This window comes from Scylla paramamosain, chromosome 15 (assembly GCF_035594125.1).
Source record: "Scylla paramamosain isolate STU-SP2022 chromosome 15, ASM3559412v1, whole genome shotgun sequence".
Classification (NCBI taxonomy): domain Eukaryota; kingdom Metazoa; phylum Arthropoda; class Malacostraca; order Decapoda; family Portunidae; genus Scylla; species Scylla paramamosain.
This window is the reverse complement of record NC_087165.1, coordinates 7099325-7116104: the sequence shown is the minus strand read 5'-3', so window position 1 is coordinate 7116104 and position 16780 is coordinate 7099325. Positions and strand designations below refer to the sequence as shown.

The following is a 16780-nucleotide window of genomic DNA, read 5'->3' as shown; positions in this document are numbered from 1 at the left end:
CATACTTCAACTAGACAAAATCAACAGAAAATGTCAAAATCCTTCAAGATCTTTCTCCCTTCGTGACTTCTGGCACTTGGCCAAAACATTTTCAGTAACTTTAAAGTTTCATCTTTCCCCCTTTTATTTCAACATAATGGCACCACTGCCATCTTATCTATCTCTAAAGCTGAACTCTTCGCTCATACCTTTGCTCATACATGTTCCTCCCTCTCCTCCAGCCTCCAACAACTTCACACTACCCATTAAGATCCTTCATAATGATGTTTTCCAAGCCATCGCTGCCATTAACCTTCGGAAGGCTTATAGGCCTGATGGGGTCCCTGATGGGGATGGGGCCTGATGGGGTCCAGGTTTTGTCCTGTCGGCCACTTTTTTTTTCTATTACTTAACAAAATTTCTTGATAGCACCCTGCACTTTTCCACGTTTATTTTATAGATGTCCAACCACACAAAAATGAATCAGCGTACGATGGGAAGTCACAGAACGCCTGACTTATGATCCCCCTAAAATTTTCGACCGGGGCAAAGCAAACATATTATTGCTCAATGCCTCAATTTCTCTGCCTTTCAACTCAACCTTCCAGATAACTATCCCCTCTTTTTCAATGATACTCAACCGTCCCCTCTTCCACACTGAACATCTTCACTCTGTCCTTTATTCATAACTTAAACTGGTAACTTCACATCTCACCTCTAACTAAAATAGCTTATACGAAGTTAGGTGTTCTGAATTGTATCCGCAAGTCTTTCTCACCCCTGGCAGCTAACTCTGTACGGAGGCCTTAACGTCTATGTATGAAGTACGCTTCACATGTATTGGGGAGGGGGGGATGGGTTCCACTCATACCGTTCTTTTAGACAGGGTGGAATTAAAAAAGCATTTCATCTTATTAACTCCTCTCTTCTAACTTACTGTATTCAGCCTCTCTCTCACTGCCGCACTGTTGCATCTCTTGCTCTCTTCTAACACTATTTTTACGCTAACTGCTCTTCTGATCTTGCTAACTGCATGCCTTCCCTCCTCCCATGGCCTCGCTGTGCAAGACTCTTCTTTCTCTTATCCCTATTCTGTCCACCTCTCTAATGGGAGAGTTAATAGTATTCTCAATCATTTATTCTCTTTTCTTGTAAACTCTTGAACTCCCTGACTGCTTTTGTATTTGCTCCTTCCTATGACTTGAACTTTTTCAAGAGAGAGGGGTTTCAAGAAACTTATTCTCTAATTTTTGACAATGGTTTATGATTCTGTTTGGGGAGAGGCACCTTAGTGGGCCTTTAATTTTACTTCTAATTTTGTCACCCTCGGCCGGTGCCCCTCCGACATTAAAAAAAAAATAAAATAATAATACCGCCATTAAAAAAAAAAAAAAAATAATAATAAATAAATAAATAAATAAAAAATATGAACACGGATTAATTTTGATAGCAGAGTTCATTCTGAAAGAAATGGAACCTAACTATATGGGAGAAATGTGGTGGTTACGAGGTTGGCCTGAGAGGCACACTGTACATTCATTTTGCTGTCTTGATATACTACTTAACTGCAACTGTTCATTATTTTCCTTCCGTACCCGTGCCACTCAGACAGTATTTAACTCATGTCTTCCGTTCGTAGAGCGTTTCCTCGTGCAATCTACCTCGATTCTATTCAAAATAGTACAAAAAAATTGTAAACACTTTATTGTTTATAATACACATGTAAAATTGCTCCGAAATTATATGTTTTAAACATTTAGATTTATGCAAATGGTCTCTTTAGGCATGGCCTACTTTTACATTTATATTACAAGTATACGGTTGTACTTGTAACACCTTTCCCTGAAAGATTTCCCTTTCATCTTCATGAATTAATTTTACAGTTCGCAAAGCGTTATGATCATGTTTCCCTAACTCAATCACCGCATTTCACAATCACTTGTATGAATAAGTTTATCATACTCAGAGTCAAGATTATTCAGAAAGTTCTTACACTGGTAAACAGTTAAAAACTCTGCTTTTGACGACATGCATAGCATGAAAGTGTTGAGCCGCAACGACTGTGCACGCAAACTTATTGGTGTATGACGTAATGACATGCTCGAGCAAATAAAGTCACTTGGATCAACGCTATGGCTGTTGAGCTTTCTCGGTTCTAAACAAAATGTAGATAAACTTTCTTACAACCCAATCTGGAGCTCAGCTGCAGGTGAATAGGTTCTACACTTGCAGTGTAGACGTCTTTTTCTCCATTTATTGCATTTACCATGTCTATAAACACACACACACACACACACACACACACACACACACACACACACACACACATATATATATATATATATATATATATATATTATTATTATCCTTCACTTGAATTATCATTCTTTTAATCATTTGCTCCTGCAGTCTCGTGACTTTATGGACACGAACCCAACGGAGGTGGAAGGTGAACCGATCTTCGAAGGAGACATACTGTTGACGCAGAGCCAGTGGCGCGAGATCAGAGAGAGGAAAGGCCTCAATGGTGAATCCTCTCGCTGGCCTGAAGGATCTGACGGGTACCCTCTTGTACCCTATTTATTCACTGATAGTAAGTAAGCAGAGAATATAGGAGAGTTATGTGGAGGGACAAATGGAAGTAAAATGAGTAAGCAGATGAAAGAACAGGGTAGGAACAATCTTAGAAAAAGAGAATCTAGCTGTAAATATCGATTTCTTTACCGAAACTTTTGATTAAAATCTGTTGCAATACCATTTAAAAAGCACACAGACTTAAAAAAAAAAAAAACAGCGTATGAGAAGCTTGAACTCTGCTAAGCAACCATTGAGGCAAAGGGATTTCATCTGTATACCTGTGTCTGATGTACACCAATATTTTCCTTTTCTCTTACACAAACCTGAACTTTAACCATAGGCAGATTAGACACCGACACCATAAAAAAAGGGATGGACCACTGGATGGAGCACACTTGCATCAAGTTCGAGGAGACCACGAACACCAACCAGCCCCACCTTCAGTATATTTACGGTGGCGGATGTTATTCGTATGTTGGCAAGTTGAACCGAAATGGGCAGCCCGTGTCCATTGGAAGTGGATGCAATTATGTAAGTATAATATGACAATCTGTTATTACTACTACAATAATAATAATAATAATAATAATAATAATAATAATAATAATAATAATAATAATAATAATAATGATAATTATTATTATTATTATCATTATTATTATTAATTAATGTAACAAGGATGATATACTCGTATAGCCAAAGTGCTAAGGATCAGTAATCAAAAGTGGATTAGAAGTAATGAATTTAAATTTGCTTAAGCTATACTTAAAAGGAAATTGAAAAAAAAAAAGTTTGAAAATAGAGGTGAGTGGAAGAGAAGCAGTGATCAGTAACTGTTATTAATTCAAAAGGGAGCTTTAGAAGAAGACAAGATAAACTTACAGATAAGGATGACAGGTGAATATAAGTGAGTATATTTTATATAGGGACTTCCATGGGTAGGCCTGCCAACTTCTTGCAGCTTCCCATACTTATCATCTTCTTATTGTTATTATTATTATTATTATTATTATTATTATTATTATTATTACTATTATTATTATTACTATTATTATTATTAGTATTATTATCATTATTATTATTATTATTATTATTATTATTATTATTATTATTATTATTGTCATTATTATTATTATTATTATTGTTATTATTATTATTATTATTATTATTATTATTATTATTATTATCATCATTATTATTATTATTATTATTATTATTAGTAGTAGTAGTAGTAGTAGTAGTAGTGGTAGCAGTATCATCATCATCATCATCATTATCATAAGTGATCCTGTGGTGTTTGGGATCGCGTGCTCGGCTCACAATCGAAAGGTTCGGTCGGAGTTAAAATATCAGGTTAAGCAGAGAAACAAAATATGTTTGTCTCCTTTCAAACTGTAGACCTTGTTCTCCTATGCAGCAGTGAATGGACACAGTATCTAAGACATGGAACTGATGGTAATGAAACTGAAGGAGTTGTCTTAATAATCAGTAAAGCACTAAACCTTGCCATTTCAGCTTGGCATTGTTGCTCACGAGATCGGACACGCCATAGGGTTTTACCACGAGCAGAGTCGTCCAGACAGGGATGACTATGTGGTCATCAATTACGAGAACATTCAAGATAACAGAGAATCAAACTTTAATAAATATTCCACAAGTGTCATAAACAATCAGAACATATTGTACGACTATTCCTCAGATATGCACTACGGATCCACAGTAAGTGACATGCTTTGTGCTGTGTACTCATTAGAAAATTACATAATTTCTAGAAATTTATTTTATATTTGCAATTTTTATTTAAATAGTAGGCATGTATATTTCCGTTTTGCATTTTTCCTCTCATTATGTCTCGCTTACTTTAGGGATTCTCAATCAACGGCAAGACCACCATTTCGACCAAAGACCATTTGGCGCAGGTACTTATCGGCCAGCGAGCTGGACTTTCTCATCGGGACAAGCACTTGGCCAACATCATGTACAAGTGTATTGGTTAGTCATCTAACTTTGACAAATCTCAGTAATGCAAGTTCGACAGGACAATAAATGCCTCACGATATCGGCGGGTGTTCGCTAAGGCTCATCCAAACTTATTCTAAAAACCGTTTTCTTTCTGATTCAACAACACTCAGTGTATTCCTAACATCTGAAAAATCATCCATGTTTTAAAAGTACTTGTACAAGATTCAGCCTTCACTCGTCTACTTAATCACAAACAGGCTGAAAGCAGCAAGAAAATAGGCCAGTCCTAAGTATGTTTCAAGAATGACAATTCGTTCCTTACAGATAAGTGGCTTGCCAAGTGTGAGGAGAGCACAGACCCTTGCCAGAATGGTGGGTATTACGGGGAAGCCTGCAAGTGTGTCTGTCCACCGGGTACTTCTGGAAGCAACTGCGAGACGGAGACTGGAGGTTACTATGGTGAGTGGCCAACAAGAAAACAGTTTGGTTTTGCACCTTCCTTCGTTAGGAACGTCTACGAATCATTGACAGGGAATAAAGGTTAAGGGGGTCTAGTTTCTAACTTTGGGAACACCTAGTTTAAAACTACTCAAGGTTGAGAGTTTCTAGAGTGTGAGCTATTCTTTAGATAATAATTCCTCACGAGTGCTTTGGGAGTACGTGTGAGTTCACATGCTATTCCATAATGTGTCTTAATCAGGCTAGTACTTGCACTCGTCCTCGTAATGTGGGATGAAGTAAGATGTCCTGCGTTGGGACATTTTTAAAATGTTTAGGGAAGACAAAGGAGGGGAGGTTTAATTATTGGAATTTTCTTTAGTTTAGGATTAGCACTCATCAAATTCACTGGTTAATTTCCATCACTGAGGTGAAGGCATCCAGGCGCCTTGAGCTGCAGGATGGAGGGGCCTTTTAGAAGCGGCATCACGAGGGGTTTCCATACGTTGTGACATTACCACAGTGGTGCTTTGCCATTCCTGCATCTGAAAGCTTTTCAGTCATATCACCAGCAGTCTTCACTGATGTTCGCCTACATTTACCCTCCACCTCTCACAACCACTATCGATATCCGCACATTCACCCACATACCAGCACCCAGTACAACCACCACATATACTTGTCTATCGCACTGGCAAACAGTAGCATCAGGCACGGTTGCTTCTCTCAATTCTTCGTCCACGGCTGTCTGTCCGCTCAGACGCCAGCCAAGGGAATCTTTTCCAAACACATCACCTTTTATCATTTCAACAATGACGAATATTGTACCCCTTACAACATGCCACCACACAACTACTTTACACTCCTATTACATGAGGATACGTATACAAACTTTAACATCCCGAAACAGCGAAAAAGTACCCACGTCACGAAATACATCATAGTAAGAAATGCAATAATTAAGCCAACCCAATTTACCCTCAATTACACTTCATCACCATGGAACAAACCTAACATGCTAATCACCAACTATTAATGAAGGAAGGCGTTGTGAACCAGGAAAACAGTACAGTAGTAAAGATATTTTTTCCCCGACAGATGTGTAACGAACAACAATTTTGAGACATGTTTGCAAATCGTAGCAATAATACTTTCTACTTTACTATCTAAATATAACAGCAATAAAAGGAGAAAGTGGTAGCGAGAGATGGGTAATGGTAGTAGCACTGTCATAAGTTACACATCAGATGGGTACTTGTGATTTTGTGATTACTGATACATCTATAAGCAAGCTATGATTAATAAGGCATACGTTCAGAGTTTCATCACTAATGTTACATCATAATTTACTTTGAAGTATCTCATTATTATAAATCATAGAGCAATACGCCTTTATAAATAAAATAAATGTAAATTATCCTGTTGAAACCATCGAGAGATAGATCAGAAAGAAAAGTACTTGTACCTGGACTCGAATTATACTATAGCTATATACTATAGCTATAGAAAAAAAATAAAACTTTCACTTTGTATATCTACACGAAATGACGTATATGCATCAAAATTCTTACACAGATAGTCTAAGGAATTCTTGCACACAAAAAGTCACTGAGGAGGGCACCCTTACCTCCCCTAACCACCCCGACAACTATCCTTCGGGTCCTGAAGGTAAGAAGTAGTACATCAGAGAGAGAGAGAGAGAGAGAGAGAGAGAGAGAGAGAGAGAGAGAGAGAGAGAGAGAGAGAGAGAGAGAGAGAGGAGAGAGAGAGAGAGAGAGAGAGAGAGAGAGAGAGAGAGAGAGAGAGAGAGAGAAAGAAAGAAAGAAGAGAGGAGAGAGAGAGAGAGAGAGAGAGAGAGAGAGAGAGAGAGAGAGAGAGAGAGAGAGAGAGAGAGAGAGAGAGAGAGAGAGAGAGAGAGAGAGAGAGAGAGAGAGAGAAAGAAAGAAAGAAAGAAAGAAAGAAAGAAAGAAAGAAAGAAATGAAAGAAAGAAAGAAAGAAAGAAAGAGAGAGAGAGAGAGAGAGAGAGAGAGAGAGAGAGAGAGAGAGAGAGAGAGAGAGAGAGAGGCCGCACACACTTTTAATCATCTATTTGTTTATACGTCTTCCACCAGGCCAGTGTGTCAAGTGGATCCAGGCTCCCGAGTGCCACGTGCCCAAGCTCACCTTCTCTGCCTTTGAGCTGTATGGCAAGAATCCTTATTGTAGTGGAAATACTTGTTGCTATTTTGATGCTCTGGAGATAAGAACCGACAACTTAAACTACGGTGAAGTGTGAGTATGGAGGAGGAGGAGGAGGAGGAGGAGGAGGAGGAAAAATAAATGAGGATAGGAAGGAAGAATATAGGAGGCCAAAATGAAAGCTTACATGATTAAAAGTCAGTGAAAAAAATAAAAAAATAAAAAGACCAATCGCTTCCAAAACCGAAGAAGAATTGTTTGATGTGACTACTTGATTGAATATAAATGCGAAATATGGATGGATGTAGTAATTAATTATTTCAATATTTATGTTAACCAGATACTTTGAAAAACAACTCAGAGTATTAATAAGGTGAATGATGAAAACTATTTCACTTTTATCTGATTTGGGTATTTTATTAGAAATCATGGCAATTTTTGGTTGATCAACAGAAAAAAAGCTTTGCGTAAATAAGTTCAAAGAACAGCTAGCAATATCATAGTTATTTTTCATATATAATACTTTACATCTAATTCAATCTGGCATTAGTGTGGATTGTTAACTTGAGAGCGTAGACTGCGTTGATATTGTTTCCTTTGATTGTTTTATCAACTTGTAATTTCCATGTAGTATAAAAACTTTGATATTTTATAGGCGAGGCAATCATCAATACAGTTGCGTTCCTTACTCAACGTTTAAATTGCAACAAATGTGTTTTCTTCAGAATCCTGATGAAAGACCTTGGAAAGCGTAAATACGTACATAGCATCATTTCATATTAATCTGATGTCGGTTATGGAAAAGATTCTGTTAAGCATCACGACTGATTTTTCCCTCAGAGCCACTGTGTTTACATTCTTCCTTTATCTCAAGGCTCACCTTGGAAGAAATAATTCTTCTACTTGCATCTTCAAAACAATTAGGAGGAATACTGACTTTTCTCAAGGACAGTTTCACCAAGAAGCGTAATAAGTTCGTGAAACAGTGAAAAGAAAACCTTGGTTTTCTATTTCTTTAATGTCAGCATTTCTTTAGGACTGGCTATTTTTTTCGACGTTATTACAATATTATTTTTAATCTTTAAATTCACTGGCAGGTTCTGCGGCACCGACATTGCCCCAGGCAGGAGCTTCACCACCACCGGCCAAGAGATGATTTTGTACTTCAGAACGAGAAGCAACCGCTACACGGGATGGTCTGCTGATCTCACTTTTGAGAAACAAGAAGGATGCGAGTAAGTGTCAGTGGGATAGAGTGGGCATGAGGATGGGAAGGTGAGGCTGATGATAAGACAAAGAAAAACTGTTGTTGCATTTTAACTGCTTTTCTGATCACTGATTTACATCCGTTGATATTTTAGCTTTATGTTGTGTTTACGCAGAGAACCTCAAACTACTGAAGCCTCAGCCACTGAAGAAGGCAGTACTGTGTCCACAACAGAAGCGTTTTCTCCGCAATGTACACTTGAATACTACAACGGAGTATACTACTGGAGTTCCCCTGACTTCGGGGACGAAAACTACCCAAACTCTTTCACCTGTGGAGTGACTGGAAATGCGGATCCGGTATGTGACCCCTTTTCTTTATATTGGTAACATGCACATATTTGATTCTTGTTTTTATGCAGTGTGCATTCTAAATCCAAATGGCGTCATACACTGAACGAAGAGTAGATTAAAAAAAGTGGTCGAGTTCGAAGAAGTTACATGAATCTCGGCTGTTTTAAATTCATGTTTCATAGAGATCACTAAACACACCCACATGTTCACATATTACATACTGCATAATTCTCACAAAATTAAACATTCTCTCTCTCTCTCTCACTCTCTCTCTCTCTCTCTCTCTGTGTGTGTGTGTGTGTGTGTGTGTGTGTGTGTGTGTGTGTGTGTGTGTGTGTGTGTGTGTGTGTGTGTGTGTGTGTGTGTGATTTCTAAGATTTTATATATATATATATATATATATATATATATATATATATATATATATATATATATATATATATATATATATATATATATATATATATATATATATATATATATATATATATATATTTTTTTTTTTTTTTTTTTTTCTTTCTTTTTCTTTTTTTTTGGGGGGGGTGTTGAAAGTGATGGCACTGCCTCATATCTTCTTAAGAACTTTCTCTTTATTCCTTAAAGCTGTCCGATTCTCTTTCGTGTGTTGTGTGATAACATCTTTATATGTGTATCATCTCTGCCAAATCGCGATTTCGGGTCCGTGACCATTGCTAGCCACAACGTCAACGGAACAATACGCCTGCCTGATAAGACAAGAGCAAGAAACCTTCAACACCGATGTCTACGTGAAACCCACAAACCCTAGCAATTGCCTGAACGGAAACAGCGACTGCCCCCAATGATACAAGGATTCTATCATTGTAGCGCATATACGAAACACTCACTGTAGCACGTAGAAACAAGTCCATCAAGAAATAGAACGCTCTATACAAGTGCTACTAAAGAGACAGACAACCAAATAAAGAGAATTATGGATCGCTGTCACCAGGGAGGAGGAGCTACGAGGAAGCCATCGATGTATTTTATAGAACGCAATACACCAGCGCCTATAAAGAAGCGGAAAGCAAATATTGAAGAAGAACATCACACCAAATGATCCTAAAAAACGCCTGAACTTGCTCATCTAACATAAAAACAAGAAAACAAGCCATCTGCTCCTCAGAAACTGGCCCAGAGAGACGAAAGAACATCTTCAGCAATCACATGTCATCTAAAGGTTCACCTGTAAACAAGGGAATTATGAAGCCCTCCCCTCCATCTATACTGTCATGACTACAATGAAGATGTTCAGACGCCTCAGCTATCATCTCATGTCAAGCACCCCGAAGAAACATCTGGAAGAACACAAGTCACGACTAACAAGAAAATATTACAAGAAAACACAGAAATCATCACGGCCTACCCCGATGACAAGCACCATGCCATCCTAGAAGCTCTTGCATCAATGAAGATGAGCCGAGACTCAGCATCCAATCAAAAGCCTTGAAAACCTTGCCCAGCATGAGAACAGCGGCGCTGCAGAACAACCAACAGAAGCCACGACACCACGCGCGATAGGAGTGGGCGGCCTTAAATACCAGCCACTCCGACCAGCTACTCAGCATCCACATCCTGAAATAGAAGCCGAGAATCTTATTGCCACATATGAACGTAGAGCAAGTTCTGAGCAGCTACCAGGGCGAAGCTCCTTGAGCTTCGCCCTGGAGAAGAAAACATAAGACAAGCCTGCAACAGGCATGCACACACAAACATACCTTTCAGGAAAATAGAAGTCAATAAAGCTCTCACACAAAGAAAAGACACGGCAAGAGGCAGCGACCAAATAATGTATTCCATGCTAAGAAATGCTAGTCCATTTGTTCACGGACTCCTATTATGGCTGATCAATCAGTCCTAAAATGCGAGCGAGCTTCCATCAGATTGGAAAGAGGCCATCATTCACCCCATTCACAGACGAAAAGAACCTGGAAAGACAAGACCAATTTCTCTCCTTAGCTGCCTAGGAAAGATGGCTCAGAAGACGGTCCTAGAAAGACTCGAATGGGCTTTGGGTCGCTTCCACGCCAACATGTATGCCTACATCCAGGGTAAAGGAACTAAAGATTGCTTCCTCCAATTGATGTCCATCATCTCAGATGTCGTAACTTTTTTAGAACTGAAGAAAGCATTTGAGCTCCCTAACCCCACTGCCATCCTTGACTCCTTGGTGGCGAAAAACATAAGAGGAAAGTTGTTGAAATGGATACAAAACTTCCTTTCCAACAGATCAGCAAAGGCCAAGTTTCAGGGGCACTACTCACAATCAAAATTCTTTCATAATGGCAGCATTTTAAGCCCTTTTCTCTTCAACACACTCATAGAAAACCTTGTAACACTGTCCCTACCATCTGGGTTTTTACGCCCTCTGTTATGCTGATGATATTGCCATCATTACACTCGCTACCTCCGATCTGTACAATCATCACTAAATGCCATTTTTGAAAGATGTCAGTCCCTAGAACTTAAAATCAATCTCAATAAAATGAGATCCATCCTTTTTTGGGAGCAGTTCCCCAGAGAAATCTCTCCAGCTCCACGACAGTCAGCTGCAATGGGTCTAGAGTCACTATTATCTTGGTGTGTGGATAGATAAGGCCCTGAAATTCAACATTCACGCAGCCTCCATTAAAGAGAGCATGGAACACCGCATCAGAACCATGAGGGCCTTATCCAATTTAGAAAAAGGAGTAAATGCGAGAATATTCACCCTATTCTATATTCAGGCCATAAGGTCAATAATCGGCTATGCACTTCCAGTCCTTGCCACAACGAAGACACCTCAAATTGCAACACCCCAGAAGATACAAAACACAGGGCAAAGAATCATCCTCGGCGCTCCAAGATGGACAAAGATTTTCACACTACAAGCCGAATACCGACTACCTACAATCCAAAACAGGCTGAACTCTATGTACATCGCACTTCTCCACAAATACACAAACAGGCCTTATAATATGAAAGTCCTCTGAAGACTCCTGCAAACGTTGCACCAAGACCCGGAACTCTTTCTCAACAAGAAATGGACCAGGAGAGCGGCGTGTTACATCCGTTCCCTAAACGCCCAGGAAACCTTCTTCCACCACTACTCAGACCAGCCACACTGGGATCATGTACCAGCACCACCATGGATTGACAAGCCGTGGATGATTACAACCTCCAAGCTTACCACCAAGAAAAACCATCACAGTGCCAGGAAACTAGCAAATGAAACACATCAAGCACTGTTTGTACAGGACGACGACTCACGAACATACGAAATGTGCTTCACCGACGGGTCCGTTGATCCAATAACCAAAAGAGCTGCAGCTGCCTTTGTTCACAAGACTGAGGCAGCACACTTCCGCCTGCCAGAAGAAAAAGTTGAGGGAGGGTGTCAAGACACTTAGAGTCGTTATCAGAAGAGCCGTCCGACCGTAATGGGATCGTCAGGCTGTTTCACCCACCTACAGGAAAGGGAATATTATAACAACAAAATCGCTCTCCACTAGTTGAGAAAGAATTGTCACCCACGTTTTAGGAGTGGACAATTATAGCAAAGGCCACACACTTGAATGAAAATAAAATGCAGGATCTTGAATGCAAAAGAATCACAAAAGAGAAAATAAAGTCACTCCTTTGAAATGAAAAGTAATATGAAGATGAAATTAAAGGCCATAAAAATAATGTAAAACACGAGATAAGCTGATTAAACAGCAGAAAAGTCTCATAGCGATGAATGGCTATAAATGTTGTTAATTGCCAGTAAATAACATTTAATGAAAATGCGGATAGGTATTTATACTGCAGTGGGTTAAAAATTCTTCCTTATGAAATTTGTAATGGCGATTATGACGACTGTAAATATAGACAGCATCATAGTTATGGATATTGTTTCTCAAATTTCGTACGTTCATAAATATAACTTTATCTCTTGTAAAGTGTTTGCATCAATTTAATGTCTAAATTTCTTTTCCTCTCAGGCAAAATATGCATTGGATATTAAGCTGGATACCTTTAAGCTACAGGGAGAGAAGGATGGAGAGTGTGTCGACAACCTGGTATTGCAATTGGCGAGCGGCGAAATCACAACGTGAGTGTATGTGTGTGTGTGTGTGTGTGTGTGTGTGTGTGTGTGTGTGTGTAATAATAATAATAATAATAATAATAATAATAATAATAATAATAATAATAATAATAATAAAAATAATAATAATAATAATAATAATAATAATATTTGGTTTATTAATCTTGCAGCCTTACAGCTGAAAATCCGCATATTACATTATTATCTTATATACTACATCTTAAGTATACATTAACCCTCAGGCAGTATCTTACAGTTTGATACAGTGGTTGCCAGATGAGGCTGGTCAACATTGTAGAGTAGGGCAGAGATGGTCAGGCCATCGTATATATTTTTCTTTTCGGAGTTTGTTTAAACTACCTAATCAGCGGGCCACAGCTCCCGACTCACACGAGGTACCTAATCATTGCTAGGTGAACAGGGGCCACAGTGCAAAGAAGTCCGCCTAAAGACTTTTGACTTGACCCGGGATTCAAACCCGGGCCCTCCTGATTGTGAGTCAGGCGCGCTGACCACTGTGTGTGTGTGTGTGTGTGTGTGTGTGTGTGTGTGTGTGTGTGTGTATGTGTGTGTGTGCAAACCTACATGTATTCATTCATAATATTCATGTAGGATGTACAAACATATTTTCATGTGCATGTGTGTACAGTTATTACACATCGCTTCAACCAACAGGTTGTGTGGTGTCAAGTCAGGAAGTACCATCACATCGCCAACTTTCAATTTCCAAATGCAGTTCACTAGTGATGAAGCAATTACTGATCAGGGCTTTAACATCTCGATAAGAATAGTCGCTAAAAAATGTAATAAGGTAAGTGAGACCTTGTAGCAGAGCTATTTAGACTTATACTGTGTGAAAACACAAACATAGATTATATTTCTACATGCATCTTCTGTACATTTTCGTGTAATCTGTATCGCAAAATGTGGCATATTCAGCTAAATAATGTCACTAATTGCATTCTTTTATCAAGGATTGAAAATGATTATTGAAACACATTATTGATTTGCTGATGGTTTACACACATGTTAGTCATTTTCAATAAGTATTGTTACAGCCACAAATTTCTGCCTTTCCCACAGCTGCCTCGAATGAATAAGGTTCCCCTAAGTCACCACCTATGTAACTGGATATAGGGCTTAAGATATGTTAAAAGGTCATCTTTAGACTCTTGCACCCTTTACGAGATGGTCACAACACCAGATTACACACATGAGGTAACCAGTCTGTTTTTCCCACCCACAGACAAGGAAATATTACAACAACTAACTCTAGCAACTGGGAAAGAATCACCAGCCACGTTTTAGGGAGACATTTTCAACAAACGACAGACACATATAAGGATTATAGTGTTTTACAGAAAACCGCCCTTACAAACAAGATAAAATCCCAGTCCCACTTATGTAGAACATTATCTCCTCCTGCAACATCTTATCCAACTTCCCAGAAGACAAGCTCTGCCCTCTTACATGAAAAACACATCCTGGGGAAGAAAGATATTCTACTGCAAGGTAGCGTATACTAGTCTTCTGCATCAAAGAGAGCGTTGAGAACGCTCCCTTGATCGCAGTAGCATTTAATGAACAAAATGTACACAGACAAGTCACCTACAACATAAACAAGAGGTTAATTCACCTCTCACTGTAACACCCAAAACTCGGCTTGCTTTAGCCTCGCTGAGGAGTCACATCAAGGAGACTCCTTCACTACACATATAGGCAGGGGCGTACTAGGGTGAATAACTTAATAACCCCCTTTAAGGCAACTGGCCCATTTAGCTGTAATCCCTTCCCAATCTCCTCAGAACACACTGTCTGTCTTCGTATGTCTATCTCTCTTTGTGGCTGGATAATGACTAACTCGTGGGCAGGCAATGACCCACACAGGAAGGGGGGAGGAAGAGAGGGAGGGGCACACCCTACCCTCTTGCCAGGCTCACCTTGCCACTCACAGGCTGCTAACTGGTTTAAATAAAACAAGTACTTTCAGTAAATTTTGGAGACTAAACTATGGGGCCAGGGTGAATACTGATCATGCCAGCATCAAGAGCTTTTCTTCTACTAACTGCTGGGTGAGACTTAAAGTCATTGAGCAACGGGAAGTAATGAAGATTATGTGATGAATACGAATGACTGTGGGCGGAAAATCTTACACTAATTCTCGGGGACTAAGAGACTACAGGTCGGTGACGTGTTCACTTCCAGCTCCCTTCCTGTCTTTTATTCTCTCTCATCTCTCTCTTTGCACACATATTTGTCATTATAATTACGCCCTATATAACAGTATCAATTCTACAGGTGCTCTACCCAGGTGCAGGTGAGAAGGGCACTATCACTGCTTCTAGACATGAACGGATGTGTGACTACAGAATTGTGGTGAGTGTTTAGGAAATATGAATGGTAAGTTAGAGGTATCTTAATGTGATGCAACGTACAGGTACACCTCACCTTCAGTCATGTATCTTTTAGATCATATCCTAATCACCCTTTTTTAGTTTCAGATATTATGTCATGCTACACCCGCTTAGTCATTCCTTATCTGATGTCATTCCTTCTTCGTGCTTTAGCCATGCATTCACATTTCTTCTTCATTCAGATGGTCACCCTTCGTTCACTACTAATTTAACCTTTTCTATTTCTTTTGTAAGGCTCCTGCTGGAAGTGAAGTGCGCATTGACGAGATTTCACCAAAGATTTTAAGATCTCCGAACTGCAGAAGAGACTGGCTTACTGTCAACGGTAGGAGCGAAAGAATGTACCCCAAGGAAACCAGCTCAAAAATTTGTGGTTCGAGTAAATTGACTTCTCCAATTACATCCACCAGCGGCGAGATGTACATAGCATACAGGGGAAGCAGGAAGAGTCAAGGTTTCACGCTGAAGTACACCATTGTCTAACACGTCAATGAAACTGTTAACAAGTCCTATCGCCTGTTTTTGTCAGGATGTGCACGACTTTACCTTCTCATGTTTCGCTAACTGCACCAATTTTGGCTGACACATCTTAGCACTGATCTCTCTCTCTCTCTCTCTCTCTCTCTCTCTCTCTCTCTCTCTCTCTCTCTCTCTCTCTATATATATATATATATATTGCTAATGAATCAACTTCTACCATACATGATCGCCTATCAACGTAAAATAGAATCCCTTAGTACTAACAGTGGTTTAATCAACGTTCAGTGACCACAGATCAATCAAGAAACACTGATTATCTCATATGTGTTTTGAGGTGTTCCATAATAGATAATGATGAATAAATCTATGATGCAGTAATCCTTGTCTTAATTATTTCATATTCTATATCAAATTTTTTTCACTCATTATTTGTTCTTAATTAGCATGAAAATAAAACACTCTTCAGAAATTCATAATGTTTCCTGGGATGCAATACAATGTTAGTCTACATGAATTACAAAAAAAATTGATGGCAATCACAGTTGCTTGTAATCAATAATATAAAATTATATTTAGAGATTAAATCTACAAGTAAAAATTACTAAAAAAGAAACCCTATCAACATACATAGAAGCCACAGTAATTAAATATAATAGTTCGAGAAATGCCTTCCACAGCCACATAATTTTGAATCATATAAAGTCTTTTATAAAAGACAACAGAAGAGTGAAAATCATTATAATTATGTACTAAGTAAGATGTCAGTGTATTTAAACAATAATAACAGTGAAAGGCGAGAGGCGGGTAAGCAGACTTTGTCATATGACGTAGCCGTTGTTTCAGAGCGCGAGCAAGACCGCGTCTCTCATTGTCCCCCACGCCAATTGGTGTCCAGCCGGGCCAAAGGAAAGATACGTACCGACAGAGGTGAAGAAAGGCAAACATTAAATTTAAAGGCACTCATTGCTTAAAACAAGGAGAAATACACAGAAAATGCGTCTCAAGATATTGACTTATATATTGATTTAAAAAGAGAGATGTGGGGAGAAGAAAGCAGGCAGGACAAGTCCAGAAGAGTATCTGACACATGGAAAAAAAGTAGAAGAA

General features: G+C 39.0%; 1 protein-coding gene across 1 annotated transcript in view; it reads left to right on the top strand.

Annotated features, from left to right (window-relative positions):
• LOC135107350 (blastula protease 10-like) overlaps positions 1 to 15869 on the top strand; it is a 28562-nt gene extending 12693 nt beyond the window's left edge. The window contains exons 7-19 of the mRNA XM_064017082.1: positions 2389 to 2572; positions 2897 to 3087; positions 4072 to 4275; positions 4422 to 4548; positions 4843 to 4977; positions 6532 to 6624; positions 7069 to 7228; positions 8233 to 8370; positions 8518 to 8701; positions 12676 to 12785; positions 13455 to 13590; positions 15078 to 15155; positions 15428 to 15869. Of these exons, the coding sequence (XP_063873152.1) occupies positions 2389 to 2572; positions 2897 to 3087; positions 4072 to 4275; positions 4422 to 4548; positions 4843 to 4977; positions 6532 to 6624; positions 7069 to 7228; positions 8233 to 8370; positions 8518 to 8701; positions 12676 to 12785; positions 13455 to 13590; positions 15078 to 15155; positions 15428 to 15676 (1989 nt within the window). The 3' untranslated portion in view covers positions 15677 to 15869. The remainder of the gene's footprint in view (positions 1 to 2388; positions 2573 to 2896; positions 3088 to 4071; positions 4276 to 4421; positions 4549 to 4842; positions 4978 to 6531; positions 6625 to 7068; positions 7229 to 8232; positions 8371 to 8517; positions 8702 to 12675; positions 12786 to 13454; positions 13591 to 15077; positions 15156 to 15427) is intronic.
• Positions 15870 to 16780: the final 911 nt, after the last annotated feature.